This window comes from Octopus bimaculoides, chromosome 2, assembly GCF_046866305.1.
Source record: "Octopus bimaculoides isolate indiv1 chromosome 2, ASM4686630v1, whole genome shotgun sequence".
In the NCBI taxonomy this organism is placed as follows: Eukaryota; Metazoa; Mollusca; class Cephalopoda; order Octopoda; family Octopodidae; genus Octopus; species Octopus bimaculoides.
In genome coordinates, this window is record NC_142929.1 from 145,842,474 (window position 1) to 145,863,658 (window position 21,185).

Here is a 21,185-nt window from a genome sequence, read left to right on the forward strand (position 1 = left end):
AAGTCTTCAGTCTGAATAATAGATTGTAATGCGTTGCTACATAGTGCTTCCTCCTTTGAGTAAAGATACTTTATTAGTATGATTTTTTTTGTCAGCTAAGTCTGCTGTGAGATACAACAGGGGTTCTAATCCATGAATAATGTTTTGGGATGTACCCTATTAGCTGATGATTTCATATCTTCTTTCTTCCTAGTTTGTAACTATTCCTGCAGTGGACATGTGGTCTCAACAGACCTACTTGTAGCCTGTAATCTCCAGCTGGGTTACTTACAAAGATCAAAGTAAAAGTTAGCAATAACTTATAAGTAGTTTCTTCCTTTTCTATCAACCAGTCTAGGGATACTGTCTCATTTAACGTCTGTTTTCCATGCTGGCACAGATTGGTCAGTTTGACAGGAGCTGTCCAGACTCCAATTGTCTGTTGTGGCATGGTTTCTATGGATGGATGCCCTTCCTAATGCCAACAATCTTACAGAGTGTGCTGGGTTCTTTTCACATGCCACCAGCAGCATGGGTGCATTTTATGCGGCACTGACACCTGTAAAGGACATGCCTGTAATTTTGTCTCTTGAGATAAGTGAAATTGTACCATTAATACATTTATATATATTATTTATATATATTATAGACACAGTTAACAAACCTTGTTATAATAGTTTATGAAAAAATTCAAACAAGGGTTGGATGCTTCTTTGAGGATTCCTGATCTTCATACCATGCAAGCATCTCCTCACTGAAAGCCTCAGCTAAAGATTCACCTGCATTGAGTGTGAAGCTATTGTCACGTGATTTAATTGTACTTTCACTGGAGCTTGAAGGCATTGATGCATTACTGAAATAAAAAAATAAAATCTAAATTTAAACCAAAGAATTAGTGAGGACAAACTTTGTGAAATTATGATCAAGAGAAAGGCATTTCATTTAGTGAAAAGTCAGATCCATTATAAGATACAATATCCTCATCACAGCTTTCCTGCAATTCCATACAAGGCAATACAAGTGTGTTGCAAATTTTTTCTCAATCTGAGAAATTAAACAAAATAATTTTGATTTGCAAAGAGCAAACCTATTTCAAAGAAATCCTGAAAACAAATAGAAATCTTAATGTACATCATGGAAGCCACCATTATAATTACAAAATACCAAAATTGTACCTGTCTAACATAACCCTTTTCAACAGCCACATTTTAAGTATCATAACTTAAAAAATCAAGAATTGAAGGCAAATGGTGAGGACTTATGTAGGCAGCAACTAATAAATAAATGAAAATTTGTCTGTAACATGTCAAAGTCAGTTGCAATGAGTTGAATCTGTTGTGTCAATATCTAAGCCCAAATGATTCATTTTCCCAGGGAAGTTTCACAAACACATCGATACAGAACTAGTTTTCAGTAATTTAGGTTATATGAATGAACAGAATTCAGGCCAGGTGTTTCTAGTTAATATTAAGGAGATAAAATTTGTACATTAGACCATGGACTGTCTAAATATGAGTCTTAGCTACATTCACACTGAGGTTTACTACAGCCTATTCACTGATTGTTTTTCACTCATAGTTTACCTTTATTTGTAGTAGTTATTCAATCTGCCATCTGAGGGAACATACCAGATAACCTATTAACAAGCACACTTGGTCAAGTCAGTTTGTTCTGTTATTTATTACAGAAATGTATGACTATTCACTGGTTTTGCCTATATTGTGATCTTCAAGTATAACTAATCAGGGAAGCTACAAATGCTAAGATATGTTTCCTGATACTGACATGATCTTCATGGCAATATTTCTTTACAGGGAACGAGAAACTCTATGATGAGATCAAGGAGAGCTGATCTGTAAATTTATAGCTCCAACCCACCTTTTTGTATGATAATAAAAAGAAAATAATTGAATTAGATTGTTATAAATTTAGACCAGGAAATAATAGCTAGTTTTGTGGCACCTGACTCAAGGAATAGATATCAGCACCAACAGTGCCATACTAAACATTTAGCATTTAGATTGGCCATATTTGTCCCAAATATTCTGTTTTACATTCAAACCAGCCAGATCTAGCTTCTCACACTTATCCTATGATGTCATTCTAAAAATGAACAATCATGTCATCAAAATCTCAAAGCTGCAAGACCATGCATAGTTAATTCAAAACAATGTGAATAAATAAGTATTACACTTGACAGAGTAATCTAAATGCTAAAAGGTTAAAAATGCTGTTGAGATTGCATGTATTGGAAGGGCTGGTTCAAGCAGAATCAAAAACAGACTCCACTGAGATATAACAAATCTCAGTTGAGATTTGGAAGAATACTACAAAACAAATAGTAGAAAGGTAAAAAAAAAAAAATTTTTTTTTAAATTCCTAAATATATAAACAATGGATAAAATAGTTTGATTCTTACATCTGTTCATCATTTAGCAACTATTTGAAAACACCAAGTTATACGAGGTATATTCCCATCTCAATTTATTATAAATTTATCCAAAATTGATACAACATTGGCTTTGCCAAAAAACCCATTTTAAACTTTATATACTGCAGTCATTACTTTGCCCGTCCTCAATCACCAATATTTAAACTATTACATATTAATTTCTCCTTACATCAACTGACTCCGTAACAGAAAATAAATAATACATATCCATCTGGTTTTAAACCATGAGAATCAAAATTCAATACAGAGAACAGGGTACACATAATTTTTATTAGTTGTGAAGTTACTTAAGTGATTCAAGGGCCTGGAATTCTGAGCCAAACTATTTGTCAAACTGAACAGGATAATTGAATATTCTAGAAAGTATCTTCAAAAACTGTTAAATTGTCATGTGATAAAAGATTTTCAAGATCTACTCACAGATTGATGTATGTGAAAAGAAACTCAGCTTACATATACACATATCTATGTACACACAATGCATATATATATATATATATATATATATAAATATATACACACAATATGTATGTATATATATATATATATATATATCTGTGTGTGTGTGTGTATCAATGTTTTCTCATTTATACTTATTATACTTTTGGGATCAATAAAATAAGCATCAAACACTGGAGATGATGAAATTAACAAGCCTCTCCCTCAAAATTTTCAGGACTTGTGCCTATAGTAGAAAGAACTATGTGATTATATGAGTATTTGTTTATATTACATGTAAGCTGAATTTCATTTGCACACATACAATCAGTAAGCAGATTTTGAAATTCCTTATCATCGCATGACAGTTTGATGATTTTTCAAAGAAACTTTCTAGAATAGTTACTTTTTAGCTTTTATGTTGTATCATAATGTTGTCTTCAGTTATTTCTATCAAGTTTTCATTTGCAGAATCTTCAATTCCAGACCAGCTTAATTCATTGTTAGCATCCTACAAGTCTCTTTCTCAAAATTTCACAAAGCTTCTCAACCTTAAGCTATTGAAGTGAATTCTATTTTAACCATTTAATGTCAGCTTAACAGTCAAATCATATCTGAGAGGCGCAAAGACTGATTGGTTAATGTCCTGCACTTGTATCCCTAAAGGTACTTTTTTTTAGCTTCAGGTGGAAACTTTGCACTCAAATTGATAGAAGTTAGAAAAACATTTCAATTATGAAATATCTGTCCCCAAACTTTGAAACTAATATTTGAATTTGAAGAACCACTCAATTTATGTTTACAAAACAACACACACACACACAAAAATCTATACAATCCTTCAAACTGCAGTCGACTCTTGTAGAAACTATCACACGCAATAAGTGCCAAACCTGTCTCTTTACTACTCAGTCCAGACACACATGAATATCATATACACTCATGAACACTATTCCCAAACATGGTGCTAGGATACACATCACTACTGGTATGTGCAAAAGAATGACTATTATTGTGCTGTAACAAAGTCTATCTCATCTGTTGCCATTGTGGATTTACAAGCATAGAGATGACATCAACTTGCTAGAAAGAGCAGAGAAATCTCCTTCAAAATACATCTAACTCTTAAGTAAAGAAACAAAAGATTGTTAAGGCTGGAATGTCTTTGATCAGCCAGAGTTGACCTGAGGTTAAGTATTACAGCTATACTGCAATAGACTAGACAGTAGAGAAAACAGGGCATGACTAGAAAGTCACACTGTATGTCATGCGATTAAACATTGGTGAAATGTGTAGTATAGCCCTAAGCTAAGTGGAATCATAGTTACATCTAACAATACTAAGCTGGTGCTACACACCAATGACAAAAGCTTGTTATGTGTCTTGTTGGAGATGGTTGAAAACTATTAACAGACTGTAAAACTCAAGTAACTGGTTTGTGTGACACTGGAGTAACAAATAATTATAATTGTTTCTATAAAAGCCATTTGAATGAGCTTACTCAGATTTGTTGATCACATCACCCATCACTATCCAGCATAACATTCAGAAAGTTAGCAGGAAAACAAGCTTGACAAAGATTAGGGTATAGTTTTATACTCAATAACTTTAATTTAATTAATTATACCCTAATCAGAATTTGAACTCAGAAGTGAGCATTTTTATCTGATATTATTACTTCTATTGGTTCCACAATTCTAGAAACAAATATTAAAGATAATGAAGGTATCTCAATGTAACTGCTCAGCTTGCTAGAAATGGCAACCAATCCTTCCACAAAATATGTTGCTCCACTCTCTTAATAAAGCAAGAATACATAGGATAACATCTTTGGGAAGGATGAAATGGTGATAGTTGATTTGGGGTTAAGATTTGCTTAGTCATGGCTGAGGTTAACACTGTCTAACCTCAGTTTAATAAATAATATGGACAGCAAAAAAAAAAACCCCATAAATTTTGTCTACATTGCAAATTTTAAAAAAATGTTATTAAAATTATATTTCTTGGCCTATTTAATATTCTCCATTTTTGTCGCTATTTTATGCTGCAACAATGACCAAAACAGTATAATATATATATATTATCATCATCGTTTAAGACATGGGTTGACCAGTCTGACAAGAGCTGGTAAGGCTAGGAGCTGCACCCAGAAAGGTTAACTTACTATACCTTATATTTGAAATTTCAACTTATAACACAGTATTATCATTTTATTCTGCACTCTGCAACAATGACTATAGTACCACTGTAACTCAAACTAAAATAGTGAAAATAATTGGGCGTCCAACAATATGCACCTTCCTTTTATTCATTAATAACACTCCTTATTTTTCAAATACTTTTGATTTCATACAACACTGAAGGGCAACTATAGAAAATATATTATTTAACTTTCTGACATGATGATATCACTCAACTTTTAGATTAGTCTCTACTTTCTGATGTTGTCCTTGAAGTTATTGCAATCATTTATCTAAAAATGATTTAGCTCCTTTCCTTTTTTGTTTTTAATGAGTGTTTAAGCATTGAGTTCTGTGGGTTGAGTGGCTCTTCAAATACATAAATTGGTATTTAATTACATCAGTAGATTTTTAAGAATTAGAGATAATTTCTAATTCAGCCACATGACTCTAAATTACTGGAGACCAGTTATTTATAGTACCTTCAAAACAAAACAAAACTAACAACAGCTCAGCATTTAGTTTAAGGAGAATGTCAATGAGATATTAATCAACCTATTAAATTAGCCATTTCTCTCCCATTACTGGGAAAATGCCTTCCCATTATCTCTTCATAACTTTTGACTTTTGCATACCCAACCTCCAGTTTTTGTAATAGTGCTAGTGCTTTAGGAGTACTTGCAAATGTTGATATTATACTTGGCTGGTGAAGAGGAGTTCTTGTAGCACACTGCCCTACTGATCTTAGGAACTGTGGGTGGCATTTTATTTAATTCTGTTCATCCACAAAAAATTGCTATGAAGTTATTGGCTTCTATTAGTCGTTTGAAGATCTACAGTATCACACTAGTTATATGTCAGCATAGATTGGCAGTCAATCAAATCAACCTCAGTACTTGACTGGTACTCTACCAGCCTTACATAGATAAAAGCAAGATGACTTCAATGTAATTTAAACTGAGAACATGAAGAGCCAAAATAAAAACTGCAAAGTAGTTCAACATTATGATTCTGCTAGTCTACTTTTAATATCATGAAAATGATCACTAAATAGTCTTTGTTCTTTTTTTTTTAACTCGGATAACAGATGTTCAGGGAAATTCCTTACAAGTCACACATTTTTGGCATGGGCTGGACAGGATCCAACCAGTTGTTGGACCACAAATTGCTCTAGAGTCTGTTTTGGCATGGTTTCTATGACAGGATGCTCTCCCTCATGTCAACCAGTTCACACAATGTAGTAGGTGCTTTTTCATGGCACCAGCACCAGTGAGATTGTCTTGTAACTAGCAAGACTTAAGAGCCTCATCATCTGATAGGGAGTATAGTATAGTAGAGAAGGTGGCTTTATGTGAGGTATTGAGGAGTTAAAACATGATGGGAGGGACAGGAACAAGTTTGTTGTTGTGTATAAGATTTATGATTAATCTGCATTATATATGGGTGAGAATAGGACTGGAAAGAAAAATGGAAGTGATTAGGTGCCAGAATGTATCCTCAAAGTACAAAAAAGTGAACAGAGGGGAGCATGGAGACAAAAGATCAGGAAGGGTGGTAGGTAAATATTCTTTTCTACTCTAGGCACAAGGCCTGAAATTTTGGGGGAGGGGGCCAGTTGATTAGATCGACTCCAGTACACAACTGGTACTTAATTTACTGACCCCGAAAGGATGAAAGGCAAAGTCAACCTCAGCAGAATTTGAACTCAGAGCATAAAGACAGATGAAATACCGCTAAGCATTTTGCCCAGTGTGCCAACGTTTCTGCCAGCTCACTGCCTTAATGGTGAGTAAATATTACAAGAATGAGTGTTTGGTGGGTACTGAAAGATGGCTAAAAGTAGGGGTGTGTGAATATAACAAATGGCAAATCATGGATGAATTGAGGAGTAAAAATGTCAACAGAAGTGGCTCAAGGAAGAGGGATGAAGGGATGAGTGATGCAGAGCTTAAGGGTGGGGTGGGGTAAAGGTTGTAAGAGAGTGCAAGATAGAGATAAGAGTGGAGGTAGTCAGAGCTATATGTATATAGGGGTAATTATTTTTTATATTATGAAGGAGATGGACTGGCAGAATCATTAGAATGTTGGACAAAAATGTCTTGGGACTGTATGTTCTGGTTCTTCACATTTATTGTTTAAATCTTGTTGAAGCTAAGTTCATATTTAATCCTTCTTGGAGTTAACAGAATAAAGTGCCTATCAAATACTGAGACTGTCATGTTTTAACTCCTCAATACCTCATATAAAGCCACCGTCTCTACTATACTCCCTATCAGAAGATGAGGCTCTTAAGTCTTGCTAGTTACAAGACAACCTCACTAGTGTTGGTGCCATGAAAAAGCATCTACCCACTCGTGTTTACATTTGAAGAGTATTCAGGATTAAATAGTATCTATGAGATCTCTGATTAGTCCTAAGTACCTGTACCAACAATGGTAGTGTTTCATTTTATTGTATGTTATGTTTTTGTTGGTTCCCATTCCTGTTTTTTGCACTTGGTGTAAAGCCTCACCATTTTATGTGTCATTGAACTGTCCACAATTTGTCACCCTTACAACAATACAAGAAACTATTATTACTATTACTACTACTACTACTATTAGTGCATCAACTTTCCATTTACTTCTAGCTATTAAAAAAAAACATCTTTGGTCAGTTACAATTATAATAATAATTCTTTCTACTATAGGCACAAGGCCTGAAATTTCAGGGGAAGGGAATCGTCGATTACATCAACCCCAAAAAGATGAAAGGCAAAGTTGACCTCGGCGGAATTTGAACCCAGAACGTAAAGATATGCAAAATACTGCTAAGCATTTCGTCCAGCATGCTAATGATTCTGCCAGTTCACCGCCTCCACAACTACAATAATTTCTTTTTTAATAACAGTTACAAAAGCAATAATAACAACAATGATATACATTTTCAAAAAGTTATCAATAGATTTGCCAAAAAAAAAAAAAAAAAAAAAAAAAAAAAGGAAAAGAAAAATCTTACCTCCAGATTCTTTCTTCAAATTTCATTGTAGATGATTAGATGTGTCAATTTTTTTTAAAAACTAACACCAGATTCACCATTTTTTTAATGTACAATAAACAATGTGTGTGATTGTGTGTGTGTGTGTGTATATCTTTTCTTTTAAACATATATTATTAAAAACATGACTGTTCAAATTTTATCATTTTTGTTAAGCATTTTAAAAAATATTTTCATATTAACTCTTTATATTTGTGTCATCTACATGCAAGTAACACAGCTCACATCAAGTCTGCACCAACTCCATAAACAAGACCTTAAAATCATCTTCCATTGAAGTCATATCAATCTGGTCTTCTTCAACAGTTATAACTTTATCACACCACATAAACAGCACAAAAGCAAAGCTCTTGAAGATGCTTGCCTCACTATTACTGAGGATCTCTGCAGGCAAACATATTTTAACATCACTAAGATTATTTTTCTCTTCAGAGCCAGAAAATACTTCAGTCTTAATCTACAAGAAATCTCAAATGAAAGAGACTATGGACTACTGCTTTCACATTTGGAATTGTGCTGCTGCTACATGCACATGAACACATGTTAGACCACAACCAGACAAAGATTACTTGTCAGATGTGTTGTGTCTTCTCTTTATCTCAACAGTTTCTACTTCTCTAAATTACATTATTTACATATGACAGATTTTTGTCCTCATCTTGTTTGTTGTTAACACAATGTTTCGGCTGATATACTCTCCAGCCTTCATCAGGTGTCTTGAAGAAATTTTGAACCTAGGTTCTCATTCCTAAGGTATTTTTTGGTATTATTATTATTATTATTATTCAAGTCACTGCCTGGAATTGAACATGGAATCTTGGGGTTAGTAGCCCACTCTTAACCACTATGCCATATGCCCGTGGGCATATTCCAGGCAGTGACCTGAATAATAATAACAACAACAACAACAATGAAAAATACCTCAGGAATGAGAACCCAGGTTCAACATTTCAAGACACCTGATGAAGGCTGGAGGGTATATCAGCTGAAATGTGTAAACAACAAACAAGATGAGGACAAATATTCGTCATATGTAAGTAATGTACATAACCCACCTTTCTTCATACCTGCATTAACCACTACACCCTGTCTCCCCAAATGTTAGCCCTTTGAAATTCCCTCTCCCTACACATTTGTTTCTCACAGTCGCTGGTTTGCAACAGTTTAAGTCAATCACAAACACATTGTGGCTCACAGGACTTTCTGGGTGACATGCTTAAATAAAAGATTACTTTGGATTTTTTCCAGCAGTGGTGCTTGCCCGATGATGAGTCATGTCCTGTGTAGCACACTTACTGAAAAAGATTACCCAAGCCTGACTTAGGCAAAACATTAATAGCATCAATCTTACCAGACTTAGAGGGTACAGCCCCTTCCAGACCAAACTAATAAAACATTTCTTAATCCATTTATGTTCCTAGAACTTTCCCGTCTCATCTTCTAGATGAAGTGGTGATTAATAAGAAACAAAAGATCAGTTCCTGATTGCTAAAACTTTAAATCTGGCAATGAGGATATCATCATTAATGTCGTTCTAATGATTCTTGGCAATGATAAAATACTAATAACAACTGTCAATAATAACCACTCTACATCCTAAAGGTCAGACTGAAGAGATCTAGATTTGTGAATGCACTTATTTTAATTCTTCCAAAAAAATACAAATAAACAAAGTTGAGAACAGTCATGTTCAAAATAATACATATATATATATATATATATACACACACATACAAGTTTGTGTGGTTTTTAAAGGCATAATATTTAATATCACTAATTAAATATGTGCAATGCAATATTCAGTATTTTGTTTTACATTTTGTTACAGAAGATGGCTTTGATTTTAGTAAATATGATTAGGGTTTTTCTTATATTCAAGAGAGATTAATGTGAAGGTAAGTGACTAAATTACATACCTTATGATAATGAAAACTAAAATACAATACATCTGGCTTTAAATAATAAGAAAACATATCAATTTTGGAGGTCTACTTGTTTAGTAAGTGACTTCAATCTGAGACAGTGTGCTAAAAACCTGAAGTAGTTCACATTGTAGAAGAGTCATTTTAACTATCCGAGGGTTATACTGGTAGTGTGTCTGTCACCAAGTTGCAATGATGCACCAAGAATTTTGACAGCTTTTGAACTTTTGAAGAAATAATTGGAAAAGGATTTTATTTTGTTCATTTTACATCCTTTTTTTTTACTAATGTTAGCATGGGGTTATATGACTATGCTATAAAGTAAGGGATTTCTTCTACCATACAGCTACAAAGGAACAAGCAAGAAAAATGCCAACGCATTGTGTGAATGACAGGCTTTTGAATTGGAAAGTGGCACACATAAATATATAAAAGGCTTCTTTTTCAGTTTTCATCAATCAAGTGCACTCACAAGGTTTTGGTTGGTTTGAGGCTCTTCATTCAAGGTGCCACACTGTAGAAAAGAACTTGACATCATGTGATTTGAAAGTGAACTTGTTAACCACACAACCATTTAATATATCAACATTATTCTTAAGTGGCCATTCATTGCTAGTCAAGATAAGTGAATGATTGGCTTACATGTGGAATAGTCTAACAATTGGTATAGTGCTTCAAAAACACCACAACACTAGATTATAACTATTTAGGCTCCAGTTTCAAATTCCCATCCACTTGATTTACATCTAAGGATAGAGATAGAATAAGATGCAACAGTATAAGTGAACTGAACTGAAATGATTTGCAACAAAGAATGAAACCAGTTTCCTGTTTTGGCTTGCAAAGAACTTACTTTTTTGCATATGGTGCTTGCCACCAGAGAAAAATAATTCTTTAAAATATGTAAATAAAAGCAAAAAGCATGTAGAAGAGAGGGTGTATATAACAGATTCGGTTTCCATTATTTTTTTTTAATATATAATAGCAGTTATAGCAGAATATAGTAAGTTGAAGAATTCTTGCCCTGGTGTCAAATCCTGGTTGTTGTGATTTCTCTTCTATTTCACTTCATGCAGCTTAAATAATTAGAAAATGTATGAATAACACTCTTAATTTGCATCCTCTTATGTGGTTCAGCCACAAATGTTCAGAAATAATTTCCCAGTGGACAAATGTGATCTGTTCCTGTATTCCACTAAGATGGTGACAGAGTACTAACATTATCACAATTTTGAAGACTATTTTGCCATGCTGTGGAGCTTTAATTCTTCTTGCAACCATAAAACTTTTTTTCTTATTGCTTAATCACATTCATTATCTCCATACTCTATAGCTTGTATGAGTTGGTTTTATAAATTCAAATATCAGAAGAAAAGTTTTATAACAAGAGGTTTCTCATAAGATTGGTTAAGTTACCTGGTAAATATGAAAGCCATAGAGAAACATACACTTCCAGTAAGTAGCATGTGATGAAATCTATGCAACAGAGTTTGAAACTATAAAAATATTTCAGCAACCAAAGCAATTTACTATCATTGTATAATTTATATTATACAAGTGACTGACAGCTGATGTGGTCCTCTCAAAATAAACATTCTTGTTATTGTTTGTAGGTCAGTCGTCAGTTAGCAATGTACACACACACACAAAATCACAAAGCATGCACTGAAAAGTTCAAAAGTAGCAGACAAGGTTTTTTTATTTTTTACCTTAATACTGAACGGGAGGTATTTATTTAAGGGAATCACAATAATAATACTGTATGAGTCAAGCAAATTTGTTTGGAATTCCCTAAATGACATGGTTCTCATAATAACCAGTGATATAAGTCATACCTGGTCTAGTTTATAGAGTGACAGACTATTTGCTGAAAGGTTGATGGCTTCCTCCAGGCCACTGGAATTAGCACAGCCAATGCAGTTAACTCTCACTGGCTCAGATATTCTACATGTACATACCATGGTTAAATATGTAAAGAAAACAGCATAAATAAATGCTTCATTAGTTTCTTCTTTAACAAAGTTCAGATCTTAAATGCCTGTAAACATGACAAAAAGTTGTGCATTGCAATGCTGTTTGATCTGTTCTACTTCCACATTGTTTCTGAGCCTTCAGTTACCAATTGATAGCATTTACTTGTCTAATTCTTCATTTCATCTATTGGATCTTCCTTCTTTCTCAACAAAATCTGCTGAAAATACCACAGAACGTGATTTCCCCAAAACTGATGAAATTAAGAGTTATCGGTGATGTTGAAAAAGTTGTGCTCTCTTTTCAAAAATTTGGTGACACTGATATCCTTAACCAGGAAGGAAACAGATCATATATAACTGCATTGTTCTAGTTTATGCATCAATGATCACACTTTTCATCTGGTTGCTGTACTATTCAGTTCTCCACGCTTAATTTCAAAGACAACAAACTAGCCAGTTTGGTAACAGTCACTTAGTCTTGTCTTTTCCATATCCAAGACAAAAGAACTATCAAAAAGCAACTGCTGCTTCTTAGACCTTTATTGTTTGCTACTGTTTTACCATTTATCCATATTATCTTATATATATAATCATTTAACATCCATTTTCCATGCTGGCATGGGTTGGGCAGTTTGACAGGAGCTGACAAGTCAGAAGACTGCACCAAGCTCTACTGTCTGCTTTGGCATGGTTTCTACTGCTGGGTGCCCTTCCTAATGCCAAACACTTTACAAATACAGATATATCTTCTATATTTCACTTTTGGAATACATTCAATGCTGCAAATGACATTTTAATGAATCCCATTTTATTTTCATTTCATTCATAGTGGTTGAATATGGTATCTTTTTGCAATAAAAATATTGGCATACAATTGTTTTTTTTTTGTGTGGTGAAAGTAACAGTTTGTTTTTTTAAAAAAGTAAATCCAGAAACTCCAGAGATGTCCTTTGCTGAAGCTTTTTTTTTTCTTTTTTTTTTTTTTCAGTATGTAAATTGGTAAAACCATAGATAGACAGATCCATTAAGTAAGGATGTTATAATTTCTTAATTTCTATAAACATCTTCATTTCTTCTCCAGGCAGCCCTCTCAGCAGCTAAGTTTGATTAGCTTCTCTTTTGCTCAATGTTTAAATAGCTTTGCATTTACTATTACTATTATAATTAAGGCAACAAGTTGGCAGATTCATTAGAACAGGGACAAAATGCTTTAGCAACATTCTGTTTGTGTTTACATTCTGAGTTCAAATTCAGCCAATGTCAACTGAGTCCTTTGAGGCTCAGGGGTTGATTTAATTGACTATACCACCTGCTCCCTTAAAATTTTAGGCCTTGTGTGCCTATAATGGAAAGGATGATTATTATTATTCATAAATTGCATATTAAAGGTGTACACTTGTGCGTATACATGCTCTGTTTTAAAGGTAGTTTTATTTCTTAATAGAAAACAATTATTCTTACATGGCTGTCAAGCTGAAGTAGACTTCACTTCTTCCATTCCTTCAGCTAAATATTGAATTGTGTTATCAAAATGAAGGTTCTGCATTTTATCATCATTGCTAGAAATTCAAGATTACAGATGTGCTATTGTTGGCATGTCAGTTCAGTAAAAGACTAACACTGAAGTTTTTTTTTTTAAATATTAAATTACCTTCTTCCTGGTACCACTAACATAGCTCACATTTTAATATTCATTTTATAGCTTTTTGTTGTTTTCTTTAAACATTATTTTCTATGTAGTATTTATAATAGTCATAACGTTAAAAAAATAAGGCTCAAAATCTATAAAACACAGGAGCTGTGAAGTTTAAATACTAGTCCACTAATTCCAAAGTTCATTTTAACCATTTGGGTTTTGTCCCTAAGCATAGTGTCTACCACTATTTGCCACAATCTGCCAACCTGATAAATTTATAGGGTACTTGACAATCAGTTAAGGAGTTGATTGTTCATATACTGTCACTGGCATTGTGTTGTATATGACCAAGACATTTAGCTCTCCAAAGATCCAAATAGTGTCATAGGCTAGGAGAGTTTCTCATAGTAAGGTTTGGTTACAGTGTTGAGTTTAATATCCCACTGACAGATTCCATATAAAGGAAGTTTTTTTTTTTTTTTTTTTACATGAGGCTAAGCATCAGATCACTGGTCTATAAAATGATGTGGAGGTACATGGTTAGGGTGTTGGACTTACAATCCTAAGATTGTGGTTTCGATTTCTGGACCAGGTGAGGCATTGTGTTCTTGAGCAAAAATCTTTATTCAACTAGTAAAAATGTGTAATCCTGCAACAGACTTGGTATCCCATCCAGTGGGGAATATATGCACCACGGAAACCAGCCCTGATTCTATATGCCTCAGGAAGGAACTTTTATCTATCTACAAAAGGATTAACTTCTAAAACTAAAGTTTACATTATGAATTTGATTCATTAATAAAATGTACATACAAACAACCATGAAATGCTGAAGTTCATTCCAGCCATGACATTTTGGCATTTTCTCCAATTATTGTGCATACTGGATGACTACATTATCCAATGTGTCATCTTTTTTTTTAAAGGTAGAATGGTATGATTTGAGGGAAATTTGTTAGCCACTCCTAGCAAGTTTAGGGACCACAAAGGTCCCTCTTATTTACGATCTATTATAGGTTGTAACAGCTCCTTTTTTTGCCTTTATAACTGTCAAACCATTGCTGTAGTTGTTTTACTCACAACAATAATAACAGTCAAAAGTAACTATTCCATCTGAAATTAAAAAAAAAATAAACAATGCAATATTTGCTTTTAAACATATCTTTTCTTTTGTACATTATGGTAGGGATTGATAGTTCTTCATAAATTTATACATTCACATAATTGTTGGAACATTTATTTTTCAAAAATCAGATGACCTTTCCACAGCTAATCCTTCAATTGTGAAATAAAAAGGATTACTTGCTTGCTGGCATGGTAAACTGAGGTAAGCAAAACTATATTTCTTGCTTAGGTGACAACACACTGGATAGCTGTAGATTTAAGATTTGAACTTAAGATCATGTAGTTAGTAGTTTAGCACTTAAACTTCACAGCCATAGTACTGTAATATATTTACTTTTCAAAAATAAAATGTCATATGAAATTACTACAGTTATATAGACTTAGTAAACTAAATTCAGACTAGATGGTGTTAGTGATTTTTAAGAATTATCTTAAAGTGAAAACGAGGAAATAAGTGGGTTATCTAAGAGGGAGTTAAAATACAAAGCCATTTTCTGCAAAAAGAAATGTAACATTAGTTTTACCAAAATTTTCAGAAAAACATTACTGTAACAGGATAAATGAAATAAAGGGGGAATACAAGCTGAAATATTTAGACAGCAAGAAGAATGGAGAAAGATTCAATAAAACTGGAATGTATGGATTTCACTGAATATTTGCATAAAAAATTAAGAGACGGCATGCATCAGCAATAGAGACATTAGTAATAGAAAAAATAGCACATTTGTAATATAACGATCAAAGAAAATTTCAGAAAAAAGGTCCCATGCAACAACAAATGTCATTGGTCCTGACACTTAAAACCATAACAAGGTCTATTTAGCTATGGCAGTAAAGAAGATTAACGGAATGGGGGGTTATGTTTCAACATACATGCATACATGCAACAATACCAGTCAGTATCAACTAGTGCAACATGCAAGATTATCACAGCCATTGGCAACTAATGCAACACGCATTAACCAAAGAAACAAAAAGAAAAAATGACAAAACAAAAATAAAATGATAAATTGTTTATATGAAACAGAATGAAATGCATAAAATGAAAATAAAAGAGAAAGAGAGAGGGTGGGAGAGACATATGTGTGTGGGTGGGATGAAATAACCTGATGAGTTCATGCTAGTGTTATAACAGAGCAGTCCAACTGGCAACCAAAGGACTGAAGATAGTGCAGGTTTTGTAATTTTATTGTATCATTTTCCCTACCTTAGTTCAATTCAAATATTCCCATTTGTATGCCTGATTGTAATATTTAAATCAAAAGTATCAAATCCAGAGAATTTGGTTTCATATCACAGTAATGTACCAAGAGTTGAGACTTTTCATAAGGCTCACTAACAAGAACAGAAATTTTAATTAACATTCCAACTGTTCCTTTACCAATTAATCGATTAATTGGTATATGTCAGCATTACTCTGATTGTATTTTAAAAAATCTTTTTCTACATTTTATTTCATGAATTCAAATTATGAGATATCATGAACAATCAATTGGAGCTTTTGTGTGCAGAAGATGCCAAGTTTGAGTAAAGTGCTTAGCTGAGATCTCATTTAATTTTCTTTAAGAAATAATAAATAGTTGCATAAAATAAAGTGAAAATAAAGAGTATAACTGCTCAGTAACAACATTATCCAAATCTATAAGATCTAAAAATGAATTAGAACTCAATAAGGTTTCCTTGCTTCACAATCTGTTCTTTACAGACAGAGTTTTCATTAATATATATATATATGTATTGGACTAGACACAGAGGGTAAATGAGATAATGCAGTATGTTTATAGCAGTCATGAGGGCAACATTAACATGAATAAGGTGACTATAACTAGGTTGTAAAACAAGAATTTGAATTAATTTCACTTAGAATTTACTTATTGTATATACTAAGCATTTCTTATGACTAGATATAAATCAATTTTCATAAGGATGAAAAAGTAGTTGAAAACTCCAGCAGTATTCAGAATGTAGCAGTATAAACTAAACCTCTAAAGCATATATTCTATCAATCAACATTTTTAATAGTTCATAACCCTGTCTTGTATGTAAATACTATTACTAATTAATTTGTGATTTATTTTTGTTTTTTAATGTCATAGTCAAGTGAAGAAGGGCAGTGTTTGTGACCCTTTGCAAAATTTCCAATACCAGTTGGAAGTTCTACAACAGGAGACCTGGTTCAAATGCTTGCGGCAGAATGGACTCCAGTAAAAGTTCCCAAAAGGTCAGATGGTTTGGGGTGATAGACAATGCACATTAAAGCAGTTGCTTTGCAGTTTCTAACAATAATGCTTCACCAACAGAGACCACCACTCTGAACATTTCTAGTTATTGGCAACACAAATAACCAAGAGATGGTAATTTGGTGCAATATTTTACTCCATGATGAAATATTGGTCAAGAGATTTGTAAGACCATTGTTAACAAAATAGCTGGGTTTTTTATTTTTTGTGAATATTTTTTTCTAAGCTATTATATAAACATGAACTAGACATACTGAGGATGATTTGAAAATAAACTATATCAACTACAACATGCTACACTTAGACTATTGAGCGATATGTTTCATGCGTTGTCATTAGTATGGCTGCCTCCAGAAGATGTGTTACAAAGTTAGATGAAAAAATTTACAACTCTTTTTTGTGAAACAAATGTAAATTAATTTGATGGCTATATTCAGGTGAGAAATGAAATGTTAATATTTATATTACTGTAGTTATTTCTTTTTAATGGAAAATAGATTAATTTGAATTGTTTTAGAAAATAGATTGATGAAATTCAAATATTAAATGAAAACTAATGTTATAAAACTCTATGTATTGTTTAATATGTACAAAGTTAGAGCTAAGTTGGCTTAAGCAGATAGACACTGTCCGTAATATGTTGTCATATCAGCAGAGAAGTCTTACATCTAAGCAGGTAAGTAAAAATTTACTGTTATCTGAAAAGCGGAAAAAAAAAAAAGAGAAAAGAATGAAATGAAAAGGCATAACTAAGTAACACTGATGATAAGAACTGGTCAGCTAAAGCAACATGAAGGAAGCTGTGTTGGTTGCAAATTAATACAGCTGATAGACAAGTGAAAGAAGAAAGCATAATGAAATGTGTGTGTGTGTGTGTGTGTGTTCATGTTTGTGTGTTTAGGATCAGATTCAATGAATATAAACATTCTGAATACAAGAGTATAATTTTATCAACATTTTAATATTAAGGATATTTCATGTTCATCATCTTCTGGCATCAGCCAAAATAGCATTCTTTGAACTCCAGACAGACAAGTGTTTCTTAGAAGCCAAAAGCTTGCATGTCCACCATTCAACATCGTTATTGCACAGTCAGTCAAATGATATATTTCCCCTTTATTTTGAAAAATTGTTAAGTTTTAAGTCAGAAAGAAAATAAATTAAAACAAAAAACAGTGAAGAATAAAAAAAAAATGGTGAAATGAAGGGGGAAGGGAAGAGAGTAACAAAAATAGATTAAAAAAAAACAATAAAAATAGAATATTTAAAAAAGAATGAAATAAACAATAGTAAAAAAAATGGCTGTATGATGGAACAAAGACAAAACAACGTGGAATAAGGGGAAATGCAAACACACAGTTGTCAGTAAATTAAGTTTGTCCATTATACTGGTAGGGGAAGGGAAATTTAACCCAAGCTGACCAGGACCAAGCACATTTGCCATAGCAACTGGAGCCTTGGCTCACCTGGAGACATTGGTCATGTTAGTTTGGTTGACTGGTGTGTGTGAGCTCGGAGACTGGAGGTCAGGCACCACCACAGGCTCACAGGTCATCGGCTGTGGAGGTTTGTAGTGAGCGTGTCGTGTTGTCTGGATTTGATGAGACCGGAATACAGTTCTGGAGACAGATTGTGAAGAATATTGCACATATGTGCTGCTGCTACTGCTGCTGCTGCTGCTGCTGTTGCTCTGCTGTTGTTGTTGTTGTTGTTGTTGTTGTTGGTGGAAAGATGATGTAGTCTGTGAAGTATTTATATCTCCTCTCTTGCTAGCAAACATGCTCACAGGAGAAGAGTTGCCAGAATGCGGTTCAAAGTCTCTCCAATAACTAGGAAAATGTGAAGGAGTAGATTGTTGTTGTAGGGAATGATGTTGACTAACAAAGGGTGAAGAAGGTGTTGGTTGCATCATGCGTGGAAAAAAGGCCGGAGACGAAGGATTCGAGTGCTCGGGTGTGCAAGATCTGTTATAGAAAGAGTCAATAGAAGGCTCTGTTTGGTAAGTGACACCCATCAATTGCCGTTGGTAGCTGTCCAGCATACGAGCCCGCCGTAGTTTCTCACTGTACTTAAAGAAATCTGAAGTTTCAAAAGGTTTAGAAACTTCAATCTGGGGTTTAATTTTTGTTATTGTGGTTACCAGTCGGCTGTTTGGGGGAGGAGTTACGATAACTGGGTCCACTTCAGGTTTATCAACAGGTCCTGTATTCCCAGTGATATGTATGACCTGCACTTCTTGTGCTGGGGGAGATTGGTATTCATATACACGGGGACTATAGGAATGTTCTGTACTTGGAGTGTTTGGTCGATTATCAAGATCGTCATATGACTTTTGTGGACTGCGGATTATTGGAGATGGCTCTGCCATTTGCGTATCTTCCCACCGATGCTCAGCATGTGTATCAAGGTGACTGTACACTGGCTCAGAAGCCACTGAATTATTGTGAATGTCCAAAGAACCTTCAGGAATTTCCTCAATGTAATCGCTATCTGATTCTCTTCTGCTACCATACTTTGAAGAAAACAACTGAGGCAAAATACTGCCTGGTTTAGGAACTGGTCCTCTTGGTCTCTGTGATATCAGTGAATTGTCAGGACTGCAGTAGTTCTCTTCAATATTTGGTGTAAGAGTCATTTGCCTCTGAAATTCTGCTTGAACATATTCATAAGGGTGAATATTGGTTGGGGTTTTCACTTCTCCATTTTCACACTGGGGAGGCCGTTGCCCAGGTGCTACCTGAGTCATGTTGTTAGCAGAACTGAAACCGCTGTCATGACTGCCATCGAACTTACTACAATCAATTATATCTTCTCGGCCAGATTGTCCAAGGCGATTGCTAAATGTAGGATAGCGTTGATTACGATATTGAGTACCAGTGGAATAAACTGAGCTAGGTGTATAGCCACCTGTGAGCTGAGGGCTGAAAAAGATAAAACAAGAAACACATGCTTCAGGAGAAGGGTAACATAATCAGCCAGGGAGGTGTTTTTTATTTATTTATTAAAAAAAAAATCTAGATTAATATAAGAACATAATTTAGGAGGTTATGATTAAGAAAGAACTGAAGACATGTTATGTAATTTCAAATGGTTTAGTTAACTAAGCATGAAACATTGGAAAACTAAATATGGACTAGTGGAAAGAAAAAAAAACTTAAGATAATAGAAACAAAATTTTATTTTGGTAAGGAAAAATATATATTAAGGTCACTACTAAGATCAAATAAAAGGGTCTAATTATGATTTTACAAAATATTAAAGATAACACAATAGGGTAACCATATTTGCAATAATAGTATTAGCTCCTCAAACTTCTATAGACTTATGCAACTGAAGCTAGCTGATATGAATGCTATTGTGTGTATGTAAGTGTATGTGCAGTATATATCAGAAATTTGATTGTTTCAGATAAGTTGTTTGTTAGCTTAGCTACCGCAGCAATATCAAAAGTAAAATATTCCTACATAATATGAACAATGAGATGCTTATCAACTGATTAATGAATCCCCTTTAGACATAAATTTAACTTAAAATATATCTAAAACAAGCACCATCCAAGCCATTGAATAAGTGGGCATAAAACACAAATGACACTAACAATGTCAATGGATGAATGAAAGAATGAAATATTAGCAATATTACCTAACAACAACAACAACAACAAAAATCCATGGTTTACATCCAGCTGGTTTACATTTTCACTTTCAAGTAGATGCCGTGAGATGACCATACCAATAATGGAATAAGTCATCTAAAGAACTAAAGAATTTGTTCTCAAAAAATTTAACTATGTTTGGAAACAAGTATATCTATAATTGAGCTACTGGAAATTTAAGCAGAACAAATTTAGACAGACACTATTTACCAGAATTTAATGTAATTGGCACGTGAGTAACAGTAAATGATATTCTTCAGATAATTTCCAAATGATCAAGAAAAATTTTTCTTCGCTAAAATCAAATTAAAATGAAATATTCCAACTGTAACAGAAATTATTGATTCTTAGGTTTTAAAATATTTCACTAATCTTTTACATAAATAAAACCTCATTAATGTTAAATAAAAGGAAACATTTACATTTTCAGTACAATACTTTAATCATTCAATGACACTGATTATGAATTATTCAACTATTTGTACTAACGAGTTTTATAAAAAAAATTTTTTTAAATTAGAAAGATGAGCTCAACTCACTTTACATACT

At 33.5% G+C, this 21,185-nt stretch overlaps 1 protein-coding gene across 50 annotated transcripts in view; it reads right to left on the bottom strand.

The window, feature by feature from the left end:
• LOC106875150 (FERM domain-containing protein 4A) overlaps positions 1 to 21,185 on the bottom strand; it is a 363,595-nt gene that overhangs the window by 2,329 nt on the left and 340,081 nt on the right. For 44 of the 50 annotated variants that reach the window (XM_089347864.1, XM_089347848.1, XM_089347840.1 and 41 more), the window contains 2 exons: positions 18,448 to 19,902; positions 644 to 832 (listed from right to left, as the gene is read on the bottom strand). In XM_089347864.1, the coding sequence (XP_089203990.1) occupies positions 670 to 832; positions 18,448 to 19,902 (1,618 nt within the window). In that variant the 3' untranslated portion in view covers positions 644 to 669. Of the gene's footprint in view, positions 1 to 643; positions 833 to 15,739; positions 19,903 to 21,185 lie in introns of those variants that run through there. The other 6 variants (XM_089347871.1, XM_089347873.1, XM_089347868.1 and 3 more) reach the window with 1 other exon arrangement.